This window comes from Ostrea edulis, chromosome 6, assembly GCF_947568905.1.
Source record: "Ostrea edulis chromosome 6, xbOstEdul1.1, whole genome shotgun sequence".
NCBI classification, from domain to species: Eukaryota; Metazoa; Mollusca; class Bivalvia; order Ostreida; family Ostreidae; genus Ostrea; species Ostrea edulis.
Window position 1 is genome coordinate 71,809,967 of NC_079169.1, and position 20,932 is coordinate 71,830,898.

Below are 20,932 nucleotides of genomic sequence, written 5' to 3' on the forward strand. Positions count from 1 at the left end.
CTAACAAGATTTTTTACAATAAGTATCGGAAATACTCCAACAAAAATTATGTTCCTATCATGCATAAATCTAAATAAATAATTGATTTTGCAAAATCTGATGACATCACAGGAGGGTTGAATTACTTTAACAGTAAGAAATCTTACTCTAATTGCTGTAAAAGGAACCTTAGATATTCGTGGGTCAACAATCTAATGAAAACTCGTGTAGCAATATACGTGAGCAGATCAAAGGATCTAATTTTAATTAGATTGTGTGTCAATAGATTATACCAGCATACAGGGTATGTTCTATTTAAAGCTACTTTATGAAATACACAAAATTAACCTGCTGGAGTGCCTGTGCAGTTGAAGACTGACCTTCAAAATCATTTTTTTTTTTTTTACGCATCCTGTATAGGCATTGACATACTGCATGCCAATTCAAAACTTAAGGAGGAATGCTACACCAGAGAAATTAGATATGGATAAAAAGTGGAGGATATGTACAACAATATTTTGAAATTGAAATTTTTCATATTTGTTCTATTTAGTCAAAAAATGCAAGTAGTCTCAAAAAAGGTTTAAACCCCTGCTGGACTCAAACCTGCGATCTACAGTTAAACAGTCAACATGCAAACCTACTGAGCTACTCAGCTAGGCAATAAAATTTGAAATGAATAGACAAATATTGTTGATAGTTATATTTTCATCCATGTTTTAAAAGGAAGTAAGCCATTATGACGATGTAGAGTACCTCCTTAATAACACATTAGACCATGCATGCCAACTTTTGAAAATCCCCATGGTGCATTTTGCGTGTGTTGACATTGTTAAGAAGTTCTAAGTCTGTGACATTTTGTCATGAAAATATTTCTCTTTTCAAAGAACGATCTGCAACCAGAAAGGAAGTGTTCAGGCTCTGGGGCCATTATAAACTTACATGAGCTCACTTTTGGTATAAGTCTCACTTTTTTCACTATTTTGTTCCGTCTGTAAACTTAAGACCCAGAGCCTGATCTGCCATGAAGTTCACAAACAAAACTTCTGCACACATGACATCTGAAATAATTACCCCAAAGAAATCATTGAAATACATGTATATTCTTTTAGATTGTAGATTTACTTGCAGATATTAAATTCAACATTAAAATTTTAAATGACTAAATTAACAGACGTATGCAAATTACTTTATGTATCACAAAGTCTATTGAATACTATAAAGTTAACTATAATTTCGTGATACAGAGATATATCTGGGGAAAATCAGTGGCCCTCAACTTGAATGCTGTTGAGAATGTCCAAATTTTTTATGGTACACGTATAACTATCATCATTGTTGATTATGTATGTGTTAAGAATATTCCATCTTTGCAATTAATTGCTATCAAAACATGCTCCTCCTTGTCCAATAAACGCCCCCACACAGGTAGACCAGGTATATTACTCCAATTCACACATCCTGATTCCACAGGTAAACGGCAGACCTTGGACACTCTGGGTAGATGACAGTTGTGCTGAATTGGCCATGGTTACTGCTCAGGCTTCATCTTTAACTTTTATTGCTATTCCAATCTTATTTTCTATCAAAATTTTATATCTCAAAAGATTTAGATGGAACTAATTCCGATCCGATCCTGTGTGTAGAGCTGACTGGAGAAGGGGGGGGGGGGGGTATATATGGATTTGGAAATTGTTTGACTTTCAAAATTAGGCCAAAAGATTTAATTGTGTGGTTCCTATTATATGCTTTTCAGAAATAGGTTAGGTGGGTCAGAATCCTTTTCTATCTTTTTGTAGTGGGCAGAGTATTGATTATTGAATAGGTCTGTTACCAGTGGATATTTGATGATAAATAAAAAAAATGTGCATGATACTATGGTACTACATGTAGTCGCATTACATGTTTGTCCAATGAATGTGCCTGGCCCCTGAGGTCAGACCAGGTTCACAAAAGACTTTAAAGCTTTATGGAGGAATGAATGAAAAAACAGTTCAAATATCTTATTTAACAGACCACAGGCCAAAACATCATTACTTTTTTTATTTTACCAGAGATCAGACAAGCAGAGAGAGAAAGCTTTACGAGCCAATCAAAATGCCGAGGACTTTGAGGATGAATTGGATCGCATTGAACAGGTGGTGGAGGAACCACAACGAGAGAAGCGCCCCAAGGGGAGGGGTAAAAGAAAAAGTCAGAGGAGATGAGGGCAGCAGATGGTGGGAGGACTCCGGTGAACTTGTGACGAGTGCTGGCGCCTTTAGATACATTATTATTTTGTTAACATTTCAGTTTAGTGTTATAGAATTCATGTTATGTTTGAAATGTTGAAAGTACCAGCACACATTTGCATAGTTGTTGATGTACATACAGTAGGTTGTTTTTGTTATTGTAATTTTTTTTTCATGTGTATAACTTTAAAATGATTCTATAGAATTTAAAACCTTTATCATACAGTCAGTAAATTTTCAGAACATCTGAGTGAGAATGTTATTGACTTTTGTTTACTGTGTCAATATTTTTCAAATTTGTTGAAACTTCGGGGGGGGGGGGGGGGGGGGGGGGGCAAATGATTTTGTAGTAGGTCTAATCCTCACTTCACTTTAATTTGTGCATACATAGTTCATAAAACATGTTGAGGACATAAACTTAAATATATATTTTTTAGGTATTTTTTTAGAGTTATATTTGATAAATGAAAATAAAGAATATACACTTACCTAAATGGTGAAGTATCAGTCTCACATTAGCTCCAACTTTGATATATTGGCTCATGAAAATCATGTATCATGGACAGATATTTGGTGTCAAAGTCTCGTTTTTGTTTTAAAATTAAACATGCATATAACACATAAACATGGTCAACGCCTGCTTTGTTGTGACATATATCATGAATAAACACTGCTTAACCCTTTCAGTTAGTCTTTCATTTGGCAAAGGTAAACGTCACATGGGAAGAAACATCTTGGAGACCACATCTTTGGAGTTACAGAAGATATTGTTTGGGCTTGCCCCAGTTACATGTATGGAAGCTATTTTCTCAAGTCATGTGTGGCAAATCAACACAGTGTTGGACAGGGAAAACTTTCTATGCCCCTGCCATGTAATGCATTGATCTTTTCATCTTTCATGTGTCCCTCTTCACTTTGAATAAACTGCAGAAAACGTCTTTATCAAACTTAATACATAGATACATCATAGGACTATGCCAGTTGTGCCTTTTTAGCCGAGTTGCGTAGCATATCTCGGCTTTTAAATTGGCGAAGGATGGGTGGCCGGGCGGCGTCCACAATTAGCTTGTCCGATCTCTAACTTTCATACTTTTTGGTGCATCTTTGTGAGACTTGCATAACATGATTACATCCAAAAGAGGAAGGTTCCTAATTATTTTCAGGTCCCAAGGTCACTTTGTCACTAAATGCCATAGATTTGAGCTTGTCCGGTCTCTAACGTTCATATTACTAAGGGCATCTTTGTGAAACTTGCATAACATGATCACATCCAAAAGAGGAAGGTTCCTATTTATTCTGAGGTCCAAAGGTCAAGGTCACTTTGTCACTAAATGCCACAGATTTGAGCTTGTCCGGAGACTTTCATGCACTTGGTGCATCTTTGTCAGACTTGCATATTTTGATCACATCCAAAAGATTGATTGATTGAATATTGTTTTACTCCCTCTCAATATTTCTCTCATATGGAAATGTCACCATTGCCGGTGAAGGACTGCAAAATTTAGGCCTATGCTCGGCGCTTATGGCCATTGAGAGGGATCTTTATCATGCCACACCTGCTGCAACACGGGACCTCGGTTTTAGCGGTCTCACCTGTAGGACCGCCCCATTTAGTTGCCTTTTACGACAAGCAAGGGGGTACTGAGGACCCATTCTAACCCGGATCCCCACAGGATCATCCTATTTAATTTGAGGTCAGGGTCTATTTTTCACTATATACTGTAGATTCGAGCTTGCCTCTAACTTTAATACATGTACTTGCTGGTGCATGTTTATCAAGACTTCAAATCCTGATGACATTCAAGATTCACGTTGCTTTTGAAATCTAAAGGTCAAGGTCATTGTCACACTAAATACTTATTGCGGCCATTCAAAGCTGCATACTTATAAACTATATGAAATATGTGCATGATTTTACTTGGCGAATCAAAGCTGCATAATTTTCCAAACTGTAACTCGGCCATATGCATCTTTGATGCGTTTTAGCGATTTTTTTCACCTTGACCTTCCATATTTTGTGGACTTCGCATTCAGCTCAAATGAACTGTTGAAGATTTTTTCATCAAACTTTCATACAGATACATTGTGAGAAGAGCATGACCATTGGTAGAAATGACATCTCTATAGTTACCAAATGTGCCAGATACTTTTTATACCATAAGCTGTATAGCTATGTCCTCACGTTACAGTTTATGTGAGAATGCCAACAATAACCTAGCTGTAAAACCGTAGCTCTCGGAAACAATATCGTGACGGATCAATGCAGGGAACTACAGCTAACATGAACCTAGCTAGGTATAAGTTCCTATAATGGGATAAAGTTCCTATAATGTGATCAACTTCTTAAAACGCTGATTAAATGAGCTGATTAAAGTCAAATCCTCAAATCTTGTGAACGTGACCCTTATAGTGCACCATGTGTAGTGAATTTAAGAGCAGTCAAACTGAAGAGCCATGGAAGGGAGCTTATTGTTTTATGCAAGTAGTGTCCTACCCTACTGGGATGTCATAAGATTTCGCAAAGTCAATGATTTAATACGATTTATGTATGACAGGAACATAAATTTTGGTGGAGTATTTTTCAATAGCTATTGTAAAAAATCTTGTAACAAATAAACTATTCCAAAAGTCTAAGTCATATATAATTAATAAATTTTATGGTTCAAAAATATTGAATTCAAGGGTAATAACTCTGTTTTCATTAGACTATTCATCTTGTCCATTATGCGATAGATTTCGTTTATTTTTCACAAACATTTGTTACTTTTTCTAAGGAACCCGTTTCATGAAATTTATTACCTAGATATATTATTTGAAGAATCATCAATCAAATATAAGATTGAAACTATATTCTAGAGGGGTGGAATTACCTTAAGATTTGTTGCCCATGGTCCTCTTGTTAAAATCTATAGTGAGCAATATTTACCAAAATATACTACTTTTTTTATGGCTTTAAGAGAAGCTGTCGGTAACCATTGAGAATTGTCTTTAAAAAAGTGGAAAGTGCAAAAATTACAAATCTGAACGAAACTCTCACACTTTTGTGTATGTTGATAGTAAATGTTAAAAAAAGTGAAAATTGCTGAAACCATGGATCGTGTTTCCATGGCAACGGACCGTACCCACAGTTAAATCATTAGATGTTTAGTTTTTAATCTTTTCACAAATATTTCTAATAAAGCAATTTCCCAACAATGTACAGTGAATGGAAATTCAAGAAAGCACTTTGATTATTGTACCTGTGATTAAAAAAAATGTGTATTTTCTTGCTTATTCTTAAAAATAAGCCATAAATTAAGGTAAAAAAAAAAAAAAAAGACCATTTATGACTTCTTTTCAGACACTACTTTCTCTGAAACCCAGCATTAAAAGGCCTCAAGGGTATGCATGAAAATAAGGTGGTATCATTCTACACCTTTTACATTACATGGTCCATTGTTTGCAGTTTTAGAACATTGAAGGTTGTCTGGTACCTAGGTTGCCAAGTGCTACAGGCACACAAACATAGAAAGATGCCAATCTTCCTTTTGTATCTTCTAATATTTTGTAAATAGTATGTGTATTATTTAATTTTGGAATTTGCTAATGTGAATAAGGCATGGTTTAGCTTTCGTGTTTTCTTACGGTATATCTAAATTGAAATATATTCTGTACCCTTTTTCGACTGAACCGGGAAAATAGTTCAAAATACCTTGATTTTAAATAATTTATTGTCATTTCCAACAAAAAAAAATCATAGTATGACCTGCAAAGAGCTTTTGGAGTGGGGAGGAGAGAGAACAAATATTTAGCTACATATGTACGTACGGCTTGTAATATTAAGAGTTATCTTTCTTTTTATGACACCCACCAAACATTGAGTTTGCGCTCTCTCTCTCTCTCTCTCTCTCTCTCTCTCTCTCGTGAGGACGTCCTCACAATGTCTAGAAGAGAATACACGGGTACGTTATTGTAAGGGCAAAAATGTACTGTGTTGGGTTTAGCTATAAAGACACCTATAAAAAGTTTATCGGATACTCCCTTTCGAATTGTAAAAAAAAAAAAGGATTTGGGAGAGAATATTAGTGAGAATATGTCCCCACACCTCTTGTCCTCACTAATCTAATATTTTGTATCTACATCATTCACATGCTGTAGGTCACGTTTATGGGAACGTAATTGTTAGGACAGAATTTTGTCCTCATAGTGTACTTTCTATCTTTACAACTGTCAAATGATTAAAAATTGGCCTCACTATACCCATTTTATCTCTCTCTCTCTCTCTCTCTCTCTCTCTCTCTCTCTCTCTCTCTCTCTCTCATTGTTATATGTAATTTACATTATGACAAGATGAAAATGTGTTAATTTCAGAGAAATGTCTTTATTAATGCTCACAAAGTCGCCCAACAAAGAAAGGTATCTTTACTGCTGGAGTAAGCATACGCATGTATCATGTGTTTCAGAAAATTTATTTTCCTGTTATACGGAGCCGATAGTTGTAAAATTCCTTATCTGCAGCGAATGGTCATAAGAGAAGAATAAGATGAAATAAGATTAAAATTTCATGACGAAAAACAAAAGGTGAAGAATAATAGATGCGCTGAGTTGTGATATTAAGGAACAGTAAACGGTAGTTCATGGATTAATAACCGGAATTGGTCTCGGAAATCGTAAACAAGGGAGAGCGGATGTGTGCTCCAACACGGCTATTGTAAAAATCCAATCAAAAAAGTGTTATGATCCCCAGAGCGCCGTGTACCAGGGTCTTTCTCGAATTAATACAAAGGATTAACACCGCCGGGCTCTTGTTTAATTTCTAGAGGGGAATGTTCGTTTTCTTGACTTGTATATCTACATATTTTTTGAAGAATCGAACATGGGGAATATTGGGGTTAATCAAGGCACTGTTGTATAACTTAAAAATCTACATTGAGAGACACCTAAACAGTATAAATTCTAGCAAAATTTCGCAACGAAATCCGACCTATTTACTTTTGCGATTTCTCGGGGTTTTTTTTAATTTTATTTATTTTTATATATTTTTTTTTTTTACGGAATCGCGGATATTTGTCTCAGAATACACCTTGTTGATTGAGAGGCAGGGAATACAGAAATCTGCTGTTTATTCACCAGTATCACTTATCGTGTTTGTGTCTTGAGTATTTTACATATACCAATAATGTTTCAATGTTTATAGCTCAATCAAAACGGTGATCACAAGATAACCTTTCAACTTAGATATAGAGAGAAGGTGAGAGAGATATACAGACGCGCACACGGACCCCTTCCTCTTTTGTGAGTATTGAGAGTGTACTGAAAATTTTCCGTTTTTAGACGGGACATGTTGTACGTCGGTGTGGGAGTCTACTTTCTGCACTGTTCTCGCTAATGCTCTCACAGGTTGGGTACATTTAATATGTGTTGCACAGAAGTTGTTTGGAATAAGAAACGATCGTATCAGTTAATTTTTCCTGTGTAGTAAATTTCTATATCCATTCCTAAATTATATTTGTCAGTCATACATCAAGCTGTAAATTATCATAGAAATGGAAACTGTTAAACTTATCAATGTATTTTAAAATATTATATTGCTTCATTATCATTATATGATAACTATATCTGTATGACCTTGACCATGTATTTGTATGGAGAGGGCTTATATAGGCAACGCCTGTTGTCCAATCCTTTTATGTATTATACATAATAAAGTATTGTTTAAATTAAATTAATAATTAACCTATCAATTTTCCAAAAAAGATGTAAGAAATTGTTCTGCCATGACTATTTGGAAGAATGGGGCAATATCAGAAGTTTACGACGTGGAAAACTTGAAACTTATGTTGAATTTAAAACTTTTTTTTAAACTACTCACCACTTTTACCACCTGTACAACGTACAACACTTACAAGATTACGTACACCAGCGTACAACGTACAACACTTACAAGATTACGTACATCAGCGCACAACGTACAACACTTACAAGATTACGTACATCAGCGCACAACGTACAACACTTACAAGATTACGTACATCAGCGCACAACGTACAACATTTACAAGATTACATACACCAGCGTACAACGTACAACACTTACAAGATTACGTACATCAGCGCACAACGTACAACACTTACAAGATTACGTACACCAGCGTACAACGTACAACACTTACAAGATTACGTACACCAGCGTACAACGTACAACACTTACAAGATTACGTACATCAGCGCACAACGTACAACACTTACAAGATTACGTACACCAGCGTACAACGTACAACACTTACAAGATTACGTACATCAGCGCACAACGTACAACACTTACAAGATTACGTACACCAGCGTACAACGTACAACACTTACAAGATTACGTACATCAGCGCACAACGTACAACACTTACAAGATTGCGTACATCAGCGCACAACGTACAACACTTACAAGATTACGTACATCAGCGTACAACGTACAACACTTACAAGATTACGTACACCAGCGCACAATTCACCACAGAACGAGGTCGTTACACAGGGATCCCTAGACATTTTTTAAAAAAATTTAATGTTCAAATTGTAACCCGCTCAGACAGAACATTTATAAAATTATAAAACAACAGTGTGGACATTTTTCTAATCTCTACATGAATAGATTTAAAATATGAAAAATACTCCCTTTACGATTTGATTAAAGAACCAATATAAATGTATGAATCATTTGAAACCAATATGCTTATACATATGGACCCATGACAAGCATGACATGTTGACTTAGTACCCATGCACCGTCCCAGGGTATCTTTTACATCACAGTGGAGTATAAATCATATACACGTACTTTAAAATATACTACCTTTTACTATTATTATAATTAATTACAAACGTATATGTATTATGACTTTTTATTTTATTTTCATTTGTGCATTTCTGACTGTTTTGCATTGGGATACACGGTGGTACTTGCATATAATACAATAAGTATTACCATGTTCAAAATGTCTCGTGTTATGAACATTGTTTTAAGCTAATACTATCGCAGTGCATTCTTCTTCTTTTCCTTCTCATTATTATTATAAACATAGTATTGTAAAATCACACATAGAAATATCAACAATTATATATGCTGTATGCCCAAGAGGGCCCTAATTTGGAATAAATAAATCCTAATATATTATATGTCCTCGAAGTAAGAGAGAGAGGGGGGAGCATTGTTTCCAGGTGACCTTATGATATGATTGATCACTGCCTATGCAGTGTATAATAGAAAACAAAACAAGTCTCCCAAGTTTTATCAGTTTATATTTCACACTATCTGTTTCATGAAAAAAATCAGAGACATATATAACATTGTTATAAATCGTCAGTAAAAATGTTTAAAAATCATATTGTATCCAGTAATATAAAAAAAAATTAATGTGTGAAATTCAATTTATCTTAACTTCAATATCACGAGTTCTGTTTCTTCCAAGAAGTTGATTATTGATGTTCACTCCGTAATCCTCTGTAATAAATCATGAACACCATCAGAACCCCTTCTCTATAAATATTATATGTCATGAACACCATCAGGACCCATTCTCTGTAAATAAGTCATGAACACCATCACAACCCCTTCTCTGTAAATAAGTCATGAACACCATCATAACCCCTTCTCTGTAAATAAGTCATGAACATCACCAGAGCCCCTTCTCTGTATATAAGTCATGAACACCATCAGAACCCCTTCTCTGTAAATAACTCATGAACATCACAATAGCCCCTTCTCTGTAAATAAGTCATGAACATCACCAGAGCCCCTTCTCTGTAAATAAGTCATGAACACCATCAGAACCCCTTCTCTGTAAATAAGTCATGAACACCATCGGGGCCCTTTCTCTGTAAATAAGTCATGAACACCATCAGGACCCCTTCTCTGTAAATAAGTCATGAACACCATCAGGACCCCTTCTCTGTAAATAAGTCATGAACACCACCAGGACCCCTTCTCTGTAAATAAGTCATGAACACCATCAGGACCCCTTCTCTGTAAATAAGTCATGAACAACATCATAACTCCTTCTCTGTAAATAAGTAATGAACAACATCAGGACCCCATCTCTGATGTACTAGCGGTAGGTGTCTTCCTTCAAGACCATATTTCCTATTTAGTAAATGGATGGCGGGATTTTTGTAATCACGGTATCATTTTCAAGGGTTTATCAAATAAAATAATCCATCTTAGGAATTTTCAAAACGTTTATTACTGCTTGATTCATTTCACCTAGAATTTTATATTGAAGTCTATGGGAACAGCATGTTTTTTGATATATTTTTAAAAGAAATTATAATTTCATAAAAATCTCTTGGTAAAAAGTTACATATCATATAGCGACTGTTAATAATAGTTTCTATAGGTTTTGGTACAATAACACCTCTTAGTAGTAAAACTTAATAAGATAAGATTGGTTTGAATATAAACTAATGATAGCATTTATACATGTAAATATACATCATAATTATGGAAAAGCAATCTTTATATACGTATTTGTTAAATTTTATTTAGAAAGTATTAATCTATTATGTAGAATGCATGGAGACGTTTCATTATCAAGATTACATACGAGGCCCTGCTGTTCTGGAGGTGATGTTTTAAAATATTATTTAAAATTTCATCCCCGTCTTAGCCCATTCCTAACCCCAGAATCTATAATTTCAAAGGCGGGAGGGGGGGGGGGGGGTGAATCCATACAACTTTAGAATGTTTGCATTTATTGAGGCCTTGCTTTCTTGAAAATATTTTTTTCTAGTTATTAAAAAATTAAGTCATTCAATTTTAACGAGACCTTGAGTCAAAATGATATGAAAGGTAGATACTTGCATCTAATTGCATCAATCAAATTTATCAACATCAGTATGAAAGGTGAAGATAATGAGCAGTGTTCACTCCTATATAAGCATTATAAAATAGAGAGTTGGGCAAACATGGACCCTTGGATATACCAGAGGTGGGATTAGGTGCCTAGGAGGAGTAAGCATCCCCTGCCAACCGTTCACACCCGCCGTGAACCCTATATCGTGATCAGGTAAATGGAATTATTCGTAGTCAAAATTAGTGTGCCAAGAACAGCCCAACAATCGGTATGAAACGCATCAGAGAGTTTTTCCCCCGTAGCAAACAAACAATTTAAATCATACACAATGTCTGAAAGGTTTTATATTACTTTTCTTGTCTAGTGATTCTCACATGCACCTGATGTATGGATACTACATTACCCCCCCCCCCCTTTTTTTTTAGCTCACCTGAACCGAAAGCTCAAGTGAGCTTTTCTGATCACCTGTTGTCCGTCGCCTGTCCATCTGTAAACTTTTTACATTTTCAGCTTCTTTTCCAGAACCACTGGGCCAATTTCGACCAAACTTGGTCATAAGCATCCTTGGGTGAAGGGCTTTCAAGTTTGTTCAAATAAAGGGCCATGCACCTTCCAAGGGGTGATAATCACAAAAATAGGGTGGGATCATTTAAAAATCTCCTCAAGAACCACTGAGCCAGAAGAGCTGAAATTTTCATGAAAGCTTCTGAACAGTGCAAATTCAAGTTTGTCAAAATCATGACCCCCGGGGGTAGGATGGGGCCACAATAGGGGATCAAAGTTTTACATACAAATATATAGGGACATTCTTTGAAAACACAATGGGCTAGGAAATTAGAAATATACATGAAAGCTTCCTGACATAGTGCAGATTCACGTTTGTTAAAATTATGGCCCCCGGGTGTAGGATGGAGCCACAATAGGGGATCGAAGTTTTACATGCGAATATATAGGTAAAGTATTTGAAAATCTTCTCAAGAACCACTGGACTAGGAAAGTACATATTACACGAAAGCTTCCTGACACAATGCAGATTGGAGTTTGTTATAATCATGACCCCCGGGGGTAGAATGGAGCCACAATAGGGAAAATCTTTAATTAAAGATATTCTTAACAAGAACTAATGGGCCAGGAAAGTAAAAATTTACATGAAAGCTTCCTGACATAGTGCAGATTCAAATTTGTTAAAATCATGGCCCCCCAAAGGTGGGATGTGGCCCACAATAGAGGATCGAAGTTTTACATACAAATATATAGAGAAAATCTTTAAAGATCAACCATTGGGTCAAAGAAGTTTACATTTACATGAAAGCTTCCTGACATAGTGCAGATTCAAGTCTGTAAAAAATAATGGCTCCCGGGGGTAGGTTGGGGCCACAATAGAGATCAAAGTTTTACATGCGAATATATAGGGAAAATCTTTAAATATAAGTCAAGGTGACTCAGGTGGGCGTTGTGACCTATGGGCCTTTTTTTTGCGGCGATATTTTCTCTGAAATGTGTGGATTCCTTGTATTTCTCATCCTTCTTTCGACTTATGTAATCGTGTCATGCTTTTTGTAAGCTTTAGAGATTGACCTTCTATTAGTATGATAGAATTTAATTTATTATACCGGTAGAAGGCCAATCTCTAAAGCTTACAAAAAGCGTGAAAAGATTACATAGATCTAAAGAAGGATGACATACACGGGAAATCCACACTTTTCGGAGAAATTATCGCTGTTAAAAAAAAATATCAAAAGGGTGGTTGGGGGGAGTAGTATACATACACTGTTGTTTTATGCATTACATTTCAAAATTAATATGCATGACCCCTTTGTTTGTATACATTAAGTTCAAATTATAATCGTGCTTTGCAAGACCCTTTTTGTATACATTATGTTCAAACTACAATCGTGTTTTGTAAGACCCTTTTTATGTTCAAACTACAATCGTGTTTTGTAAGACCCTTTTTGTATATATTATGTTCAAATTATAATCGTGTTTTGTAAGACCCTTTTTGTATACATTATGTTCAAATTATAATCGTGTTTTGTAAGACCCTTTTTGTATACATTATGTTCAAACTACAATCGTGTTTTGTAAGACCCTTTTTGTATACATTATGTTCAGACTACAATCGTGTTTTGTAAGACCCTTTTTGTATACATTATGTTCAAATTATAATCGTGTTTTGTAAGACCCTTTTTGTATACATTATGTTCAAATTATAGTCGTGTTTTGTAAGACCCTTTTTGTATACATTATGTTCAAACTACAATCGTGTTTTGTAAGACCCTTTTGTATACATTATGTTCAAACTACAATCGTGTTTTGTAAGACCCTGTTTGTATACATTAAGTTCAAATAACAATCGTGTTTTGTAAGACCCTTTTTGTATATATTATGTTCAAATTATAATCGTGTTTTGTAAGACCCTTTTTGTATACATTATGTTCAAATTATAATCGTGTTTTGTAAGACCCTTTTTGTATACATTATGTTCAAACTACAATCGTGTTTTGTAAGACCCTTTTTGTATACATTATGTTCAGACTACAATCGTGTTTTGTAAGACCCTTTTTGTATACATTATGTTCAAATTATAATCGTGTTTTGTAAGACCCTTTTTGTATACATTATGTTCAAATTACAATCGTGCTATATATGATCCTGTCGTTACACATCTTCGAGTTATATGACCCCGTTCTGTTTTGGGGTGTGTGTTTTTTTTTAAACGACAGTCGTGCTCTACATGAATTCATTTTTCAAAAATTCCTTCTTAAATAAAGCTGAATTGAAACAAATGAAAGGAAAATTTTCCTACCGAATTTCTTTCTTTGTCATTCAAGTCAGTTGTACACGTTTCATGAATTCGTTAAAAAATGAATGATGAACTTCAATTTATCAAATTTTCTCTTTTCACTTCAAACATGTCCACCAACTCTATCGGACGAAACGGCATCCAGTCATAATCATCACTGTCATAATTCATATCTTATGAAAAATATGATAATTATGATGAAATGGGCAGGTGGGTTATTTTTTGTTAGTAATTAAGAGGAAAAACAAAGACAATTCCTGCTGGTCTTCAAAACCTACTCAATCATATATATTTTTTATTATAAGATTATGGCCATTCTAATCTTGTGAATACATGTATCTATCAGATATTTGATCACGCCCGTCATGAATTTTATATCGTGTGCTCGCCTACACATGAGACAGTACTAAATCAGGTTGCTTTTAGCCACGAGTGTTAAAATGTGATTATTAAAAAAAAATTGAAGGTGTTTTTATTACAAGGAAATTTTATACTTCATATTTCGAGTTTTCGTGCGGTACACATCTAGAATTTTGTACTTTCCTCTGCAAACGTCGATCCATTTAATTCACAAAGACATGAAATAAAAGATGATGTCAAATTTAAAATATCCACAACCAAACCAATTATACAATCATAAATTGCACGAGTCTCAGGTGTGAAATCCGAAAACAGAAAAGGCTAATCAATGCGTTATCAAACTGACAAAACCGCTGCATCATATTACTAAAAGGCCTACCATGTTAATAATCCGTAAATATAGAACTATTCAAATTCAACAGTGGTTGAAAATGCGGTCGAAGAAATATAAAATTTCCATCGCAATTGTTTGAATTAGCTGGTAATGTGTTTGGTTATGTGATATCAGTTATTAATTAGCGTTTGTTTATTTTCGGGTGTTTTGTGTTTTAAGGTAAAGAGAAATCATTATTCATGTAAAGTGTTTTCAGAAAATGGTGGGAAAGCAAAAACGATGTGCTTCACAGTGTAAGCGCATTAAAAACGAGAAAGCGGCACAATTAGGAAGAATGGAAAGCCTTTCTCTGGCTATAATTCATGGAAGTCACCGCAATAATATGTGTATTGTTCTACCGTGTTCTACCTAAACTGATTTGTTTTGAACATATGTCCTACTATAAATCTCGGGAGATCATGATAATGCATTATTTTAAAGATTTTTATATTCATTTTAAATTACCCATTAGCATGACAAAGCGACGAGTTAAGTCCGACCATAGGTCCACTTAGTTTATTGACAAGTCTAATGTGTTGAAGGAGTGATAATTTCTTAAACAAAAATTCCTAAGTGAAAATTAAATGGTTTATCATAGATCTAAACAGAAAAAGAAATGAACTGAAATGATACCATCGTATTTTGTATTATACATTACCCTATGAATTCAATATTAACAATATGCACATTGTATGTATAATAGGTGTTTACCCTTATTCAAACATGTAATACAATTTCCAAATAGAACAAAAACAATTCATGATAAGTTACAGTTTTTAATCAAGATGAGAATATGCAAATTACCAATATTGAACAATTACAGGGTTTGTGTAATATACACACATTTTTTTTCGTTAGAATATCTTTTATGTTACTATGTATTTTAATAGTGCTAAACTGCAATACAATTCATAGGTTCAATACACAGACAATAAAGATGAAGATATACCGAACACCTGTTTCAAATTCATCATACAATTTTCAAATATCAATACATCAACATATTTCTGTTGCAACAATCTCTCTCTCTCTCTCTCTCTCTCTCTCTCTCTCTCTCTGGGTCGGTCTGGGGTTCGGATGGCTGTTTGGCGGTCAGATTAAGGTGCTCTTGCTTTTTCTGTGTTAGCTGGTTTTCACTTTCTTGGTCTGGGGTTTGGATGGCTGTTTGGCAGTCTGATTAAGGTGGTTTTGCTTTTTCTGTGTTAGCTGGTTTTCACTTTCTTGGTCTGGGGTTTGGATGGCTGTTTGGCGGTCAGATTAAGGTGGTCTTGCTTTTTCTGTGTTAGCTGGTTTTCACTTTCTTGGTCTGGGGTTCTGATGGCTGTTTGGTGGTCAGATTAAGGCGGTCTTGCTTTTTTTGCAGATAAATGGAGTAATTATCTGGTGTCTCCTTCTTTTTGAAGTCAACGGACAAGTCGGGAGCCTTTTCTGAAACTGAGATTTAAAAAAAACATAGGTTTTATAACAAAATTTCATGATTTTTGTAATTTTTCTTAACTTGTTATTCATTTCTATACATGTGAAAAAAAATTGCTATTTAAAGGGACTGGTTCACGATTTTTTAACAAAATATTTTTTATTTTTTATGTTAGATATTAAAAGTATAACTCATTTAATGTTGACAACTAAAATTTTGACCTTCTCAAATCTGAATGCAAGAATAAAAGCTATATTTTAGCCTTAAATATGTGTTATGTAAACAAAGACTCGAGTCTTTTTATGTAAACAAATAAACAAGTGAAATATTAATTTTGTAATATAAAGCATCTTAATTTTGCATGGTCGAACATTTTAACTTTTAGATGACACATTTTACCGAAGAATGCTTGAAATGTGAAAGTTATAATAAACTTAGATCGATATCCATTTCTTTTGAAAATTTCGTAAACAATAACGTACTGCAATCTTTGTTTACAAACAAATAATGAACGCTCTAAAATGAGCTTCTGTGATAATGTATAACCTTAATTTTTATGTGAAATTTTAAAACATATTAGACAGTAGATTTTGATCATTATAAGTGAAAAATAAAATTTTGGGGAAAATCGTGAAACATTCCCCTTAACGCACTTCAATTTATTATTATTATTATTATTTAAATTTTGCATTTGAGAAATTTTACTTTTAATTCTATGAGCATAAATATCATATGTTTAATTAATGCCATAGCTAATACATGTATCAGTAATATTTAAGATATGAAATAACAGCGCACATGTTTCATCTTTTATCTTTCTTTATTACCAATGATTTGACAGACTGGTACAAGTTAGTGACAAACCTATGAAGAATGGCCAGTCTTTATTGAACACGTCTAACACTTTGTTTTCCACGCAGTGATGAGTTGAATCTATCTGTTCCACCTTAAACAAACAATACCGTCATGATTAATTAGATCCTGCTGCTAAAGGTGTCCCAAGTTTCAAGTTTATTACACTGCCATGTGTTGTTGACAAAGATTTCCTCATCAACAACTAAAGCCCCTCTGACACATTTTGTGTTCGGATACTTGTAGAACAAGGAGTTGTTAAAGCTACTCTAATCAGATGACTGCTTCCCAACTTAATGCGGAGCATCCACCCCTCTTTACTTCTGGGTGGAAGTAACGGTCATGAATTCAACATAGTTCTTTTTTCACTAGATGTATATGTGATTAATGTACATTGAGCTGTGGATCCAAACTAGAATATTTACTTACACAGACTGCACTTACCTATTAATTCAGCATTTACCTACTAATTCAGCATTTACCTACTAATTCAGCATTTACCTACCAATTCAGCACATACTGTATATGATCTTTTACAGCAAGTTCTTTCAGAGTTATAGTTCTTGGAACTCTGAATTCTAGCTGAAAACTTGTAACAGATGCAAAAAAAATCACATGGTTTAAAGAAGTGATGAAATGTTCAGGGCATATAGTGTTACTCCTTTCTCTCCGCCATTCTCTCCATCATACTTGTTTCCAGACATTTTTTGCTGTGCCTGTAGATAATGAGGTAATATTTGGTATATCTCTTAATTATACTGATGACTTACTGATCAGGTTGCATTTCATATCAATTGACCTATTTTCACCCCCTAGACTTTGAAAATTTCTAAGCATTCAGTTTTCTGGAATTGTTTGCTGTGCTTGTAGCTACATGTAATGACCTGAGTTTTTTGGGTTTGTCTCATTATATTGTGACTTACAAATCAAGTTTGTATTTTAAGTTGATTGACCTATTTTCACCCAAGTTATTGCTCTTAAACTTTGGAAAATTTCTAATTATTCACCATTTTCCAGATTTTTTTTGCTGAGCTTGCAAATAATGAGCTGATTTTAGATTTTCAGAATGAACAGGATACAAATTTTTTCTATGGATGAGGGTATATTCTTTTGGTACTGAGTTACTCCAACTACATAAAACTCTCATAGAATTTCACTGGTATATCCACATTTACTCCAACTACATAAAACTCAGACTCATAGAATTTCAATGATATATATCCACAATTACCGGTACTCCAACTACATAAAACTCTCATAGAATTTCACCACTATATCCACAATTACTCCAACTACATAAAACTCTCATCATAGAATTTCAACGATTTATATCCACAAATCAACACCTTTATTGTGCCCTGTTCTGTTCTTTGACAGCTGTAGACTTGGATTGTGTCCCCTTCCTGGTCCTGTAGCAGCCATAGCTGACCCTTACAGTCGAAGCTAATGTCCCATACGGGGCTGGTCAGCTGTACATCCTGGTGGTGATTCAGAACTGCAGCATCTGAGGCTAGTGTGTACAGCTGTACAATGGGAGAACTAAAATCACAAGTTTTACACGGACCTGTATTTATTTGATTATTGATATGGTGCAAGAAATAGAAAAATTGTAAAAAATCACTAATAGCATACAGAGAGTAATCCCATTAACTACAATTACTACTAATATCAGACTATAAAACTGACAAGTCAGAGAGGACCCCATAATGAATGCTCTACCACTTAACTACATATATCTGGTTGGGTAGTTGAATTGGCATAGTTGGTTTCTGAACTTGAAGATATCACATGCCATAGAAAGTGCTGTGTCATCTAAAATCATCTAATTAACATATTAAACAAAATCTAAGTCCCATAACTCTTTAATAATAAAACTCTTCCTCTTCATCATCTGAGCATTACCTCAACATTTTGTGAAAAATTTCTCAAGTTAAAAAGTGTCATAGAAAGTGTTATGACTTGATTATATCAAAACATTCCAAGTCCCATAACTCCACAAGGACTATGCTGATAAATCTGAAAATTGAAAGGAGTCTATCTCTGCCTGATCCAAGTATTACCGGTATGTGCATCTTCGCAAGCCAGGTGTCCGATTCGCTTACTCTCATCTCCCTGATGAGAGTAAGTCCACTGGTTACATTTACTACTAATACCATATAAACAGTGAGCCCACTGGCTACAATTACCAGTACTACTAATACCATATAAACAGTGAGCCCATTGGCTACATTTACAGGTACTATTAATACCATATAAACAGTGAGCCCATTGGCTACATTTACTACTAATACATGTACCATATAAATAGTGAGCCCACTACTGGCTACAATTACAGGTACTACTAATACCATATAATCTATACATCCATTGACAAGGCTCACCTGTGACACTTTGATCTTACAGAGATGAGACTATTTTCTTTATTTTTCACTCCCTCTTCTGAGATTTAGATGTCTCATTTTAATGGCCTTACATACAGTGCAGTTCTATGTAAAAGATTAATTTCTAGTGACCTCCAGGGATCAAGGAAGCTAGGTCCTGAGGAAGCTTAAGGGACAGGTCATCTAAAAAATTTGACAATCTAATTATTTGTGTCGTTGGTCATTTCAGTGCTTTATCAAATTTTTGTATTTGATCTTGCATCCACTTTGTGGTTCCTACAGTTTTAGGTATCGGTTGTTGTTTAAATCTTCACAAACACACACCTATGAAGTTTCTTTGAAGATATTGATATATCTGATACATAATAGTACAGTTTTTCACAATTAATTGTAAATCCACAATATATTGATGGTTTAAACCATTTGATACAAATTTTAGAAAGGTTATCATTGATACAATTTAAATGTTAGAAAGGTTTTATAACAATTTATTCTCAGTTACTTTCTTTTAATGTGATCTGCCCTTGCTGAAAATGAGAAAAAATTTCTTCCTAATTTGTCTAGTGACCTATAGCTTTCTTTATAGATTATGATAAACAACTGTTTTATGCACTTTTCACTTAATTGATAAATTGTCCTGGTTTATCATACATATATCAAATAACATGTATTCTCCATTGGGTTCAATGTTAAATCAATTAGGCAGCATCTTTTTAAAAGTACTTGATCATTTTACAAAAATCTCCTAAAGTTGACACCCTTCAATATCAATATCTAGATTTCCTTTGATGAAAATTTTCTTGGGCTAATTATGTATTGGGTTACCTTAAAGTTACATCAGTTTAATGACTCGCATCACTCAATAACGTTCAATGACTCCCACCCAAGGATTATTTGTTCATAAATGTATAATAAAGTTTTGTATTGGCTTTATTACATACTTTTTATTTACAATCATCATCTGACATCGTGGCACAGTGATAAACTGCAGAACCTCTAAATTCTTCAATACAAAGTTCATTGTTCGAATCTCAATGGAGTCATGTATTTCTTTTTCCAATGCAACAATCATTAATTATTGACAGTGTACGTTAGAAAAGTCCTTGGATACCATATATGAATATAAAAGTATGTTGGGAAAATAAACTTTGTCAAAACTAAAGTTCAGAACCCAAGGGGTGTAAAACTTTAAAAAGAGACTTTGACAGATGGGACAGATGTACCAAGATGACAGAGCAGTCAGATAATTACTAGATGTCTCCATCTGGTAAACCAGAGGCATTGAAAAGAATGTTGGACAATCTTAATTAAATTTGAAATTAAAACTATTAATAGATGTGAAATTGATCACTGATGGACAAAAATCACGACTCTCCTCTCTGCTCTATTCAATTGACTTACTGAAAAAAAATCACCACAAGGAGCTTCAAATTCTGTTCCCATATCATTTTCTTGACAGCTAGAGTTGTCTCCCCTTCAGAACAAGTTGTCTGAGAAAGTACTTGACCATGTAGATTCCACACCATAATTCTACCATCCTGTCAATTCAGAAGTTAGCCTCTGTGAACATTTTACAATAATTCAGAAGTCAGTCTCTGTTAAAATTTTACAATAATTCTACCATCCTGTCAATTCAGAAGTCAGTCTCTGTTAAAATTTTACAATAATTCTACCATTCTGTAAATTCAGAAGTCAGTCTCTGTTAACATGTTACA

General features: G+C 34.3%; 2 protein-coding genes across 7 annotated transcripts in view; one reads left to right on the top strand and one right to left on the bottom strand.

Moving 5' to 3' along the window:
- The window catches only part of LOC125645756 (TPR and ankyrin repeat-containing protein 1-like), an 86,840-nt gene extending 83,947 nt beyond the window's left edge, over window positions 1-2,893 (top strand). For all 3 annotated transcript variants that reach the window (XM_048871560.2, XM_048871559.2, XM_056140670.1), the window contains exon 36: window positions 2,034-2,893. In XM_048871560.2, the coding sequence (XP_048727517.2) occupies window positions 2,034-2,186 (153 nt within the window). In that variant the 3' untranslated portion in view covers window positions 2,187-2,893. The remainder of the gene's footprint in view (window positions 1-2,033) is intronic.
- Window positions 2,894-15,329: 12,436 nt separating this feature from the next.
- The window catches only part of LOC125645763 (tRNA (guanine-N(7)-)-methyltransferase non-catalytic subunit wdr4-like), a 66,957-nt gene continuing 61,354 nt past the window's right edge, over window positions 15,330-20,932 (bottom strand). For all 4 annotated transcript variants that reach the window (XM_048871583.2, XM_048871582.2, XM_048871581.2 and 1 more), the window contains 4 exons: window positions 20,619-20,755; window positions 18,183-18,375; window positions 16,849-16,930; window positions 15,330-16,001 (listed from right to left, as the gene is read on the bottom strand). In XM_048871583.2, coding sequence (XP_048727540.2) covers window positions 15,850-16,001; window positions 16,849-16,930; window positions 18,183-18,375; window positions 20,619-20,755 — 564 coding nt within the window. In that variant the 3' untranslated portion in view covers window positions 15,330-15,849. The remainder of the gene's footprint in view (window positions 16,002-16,848; window positions 16,931-18,182; window positions 18,376-20,618; window positions 20,756-20,932) is intronic.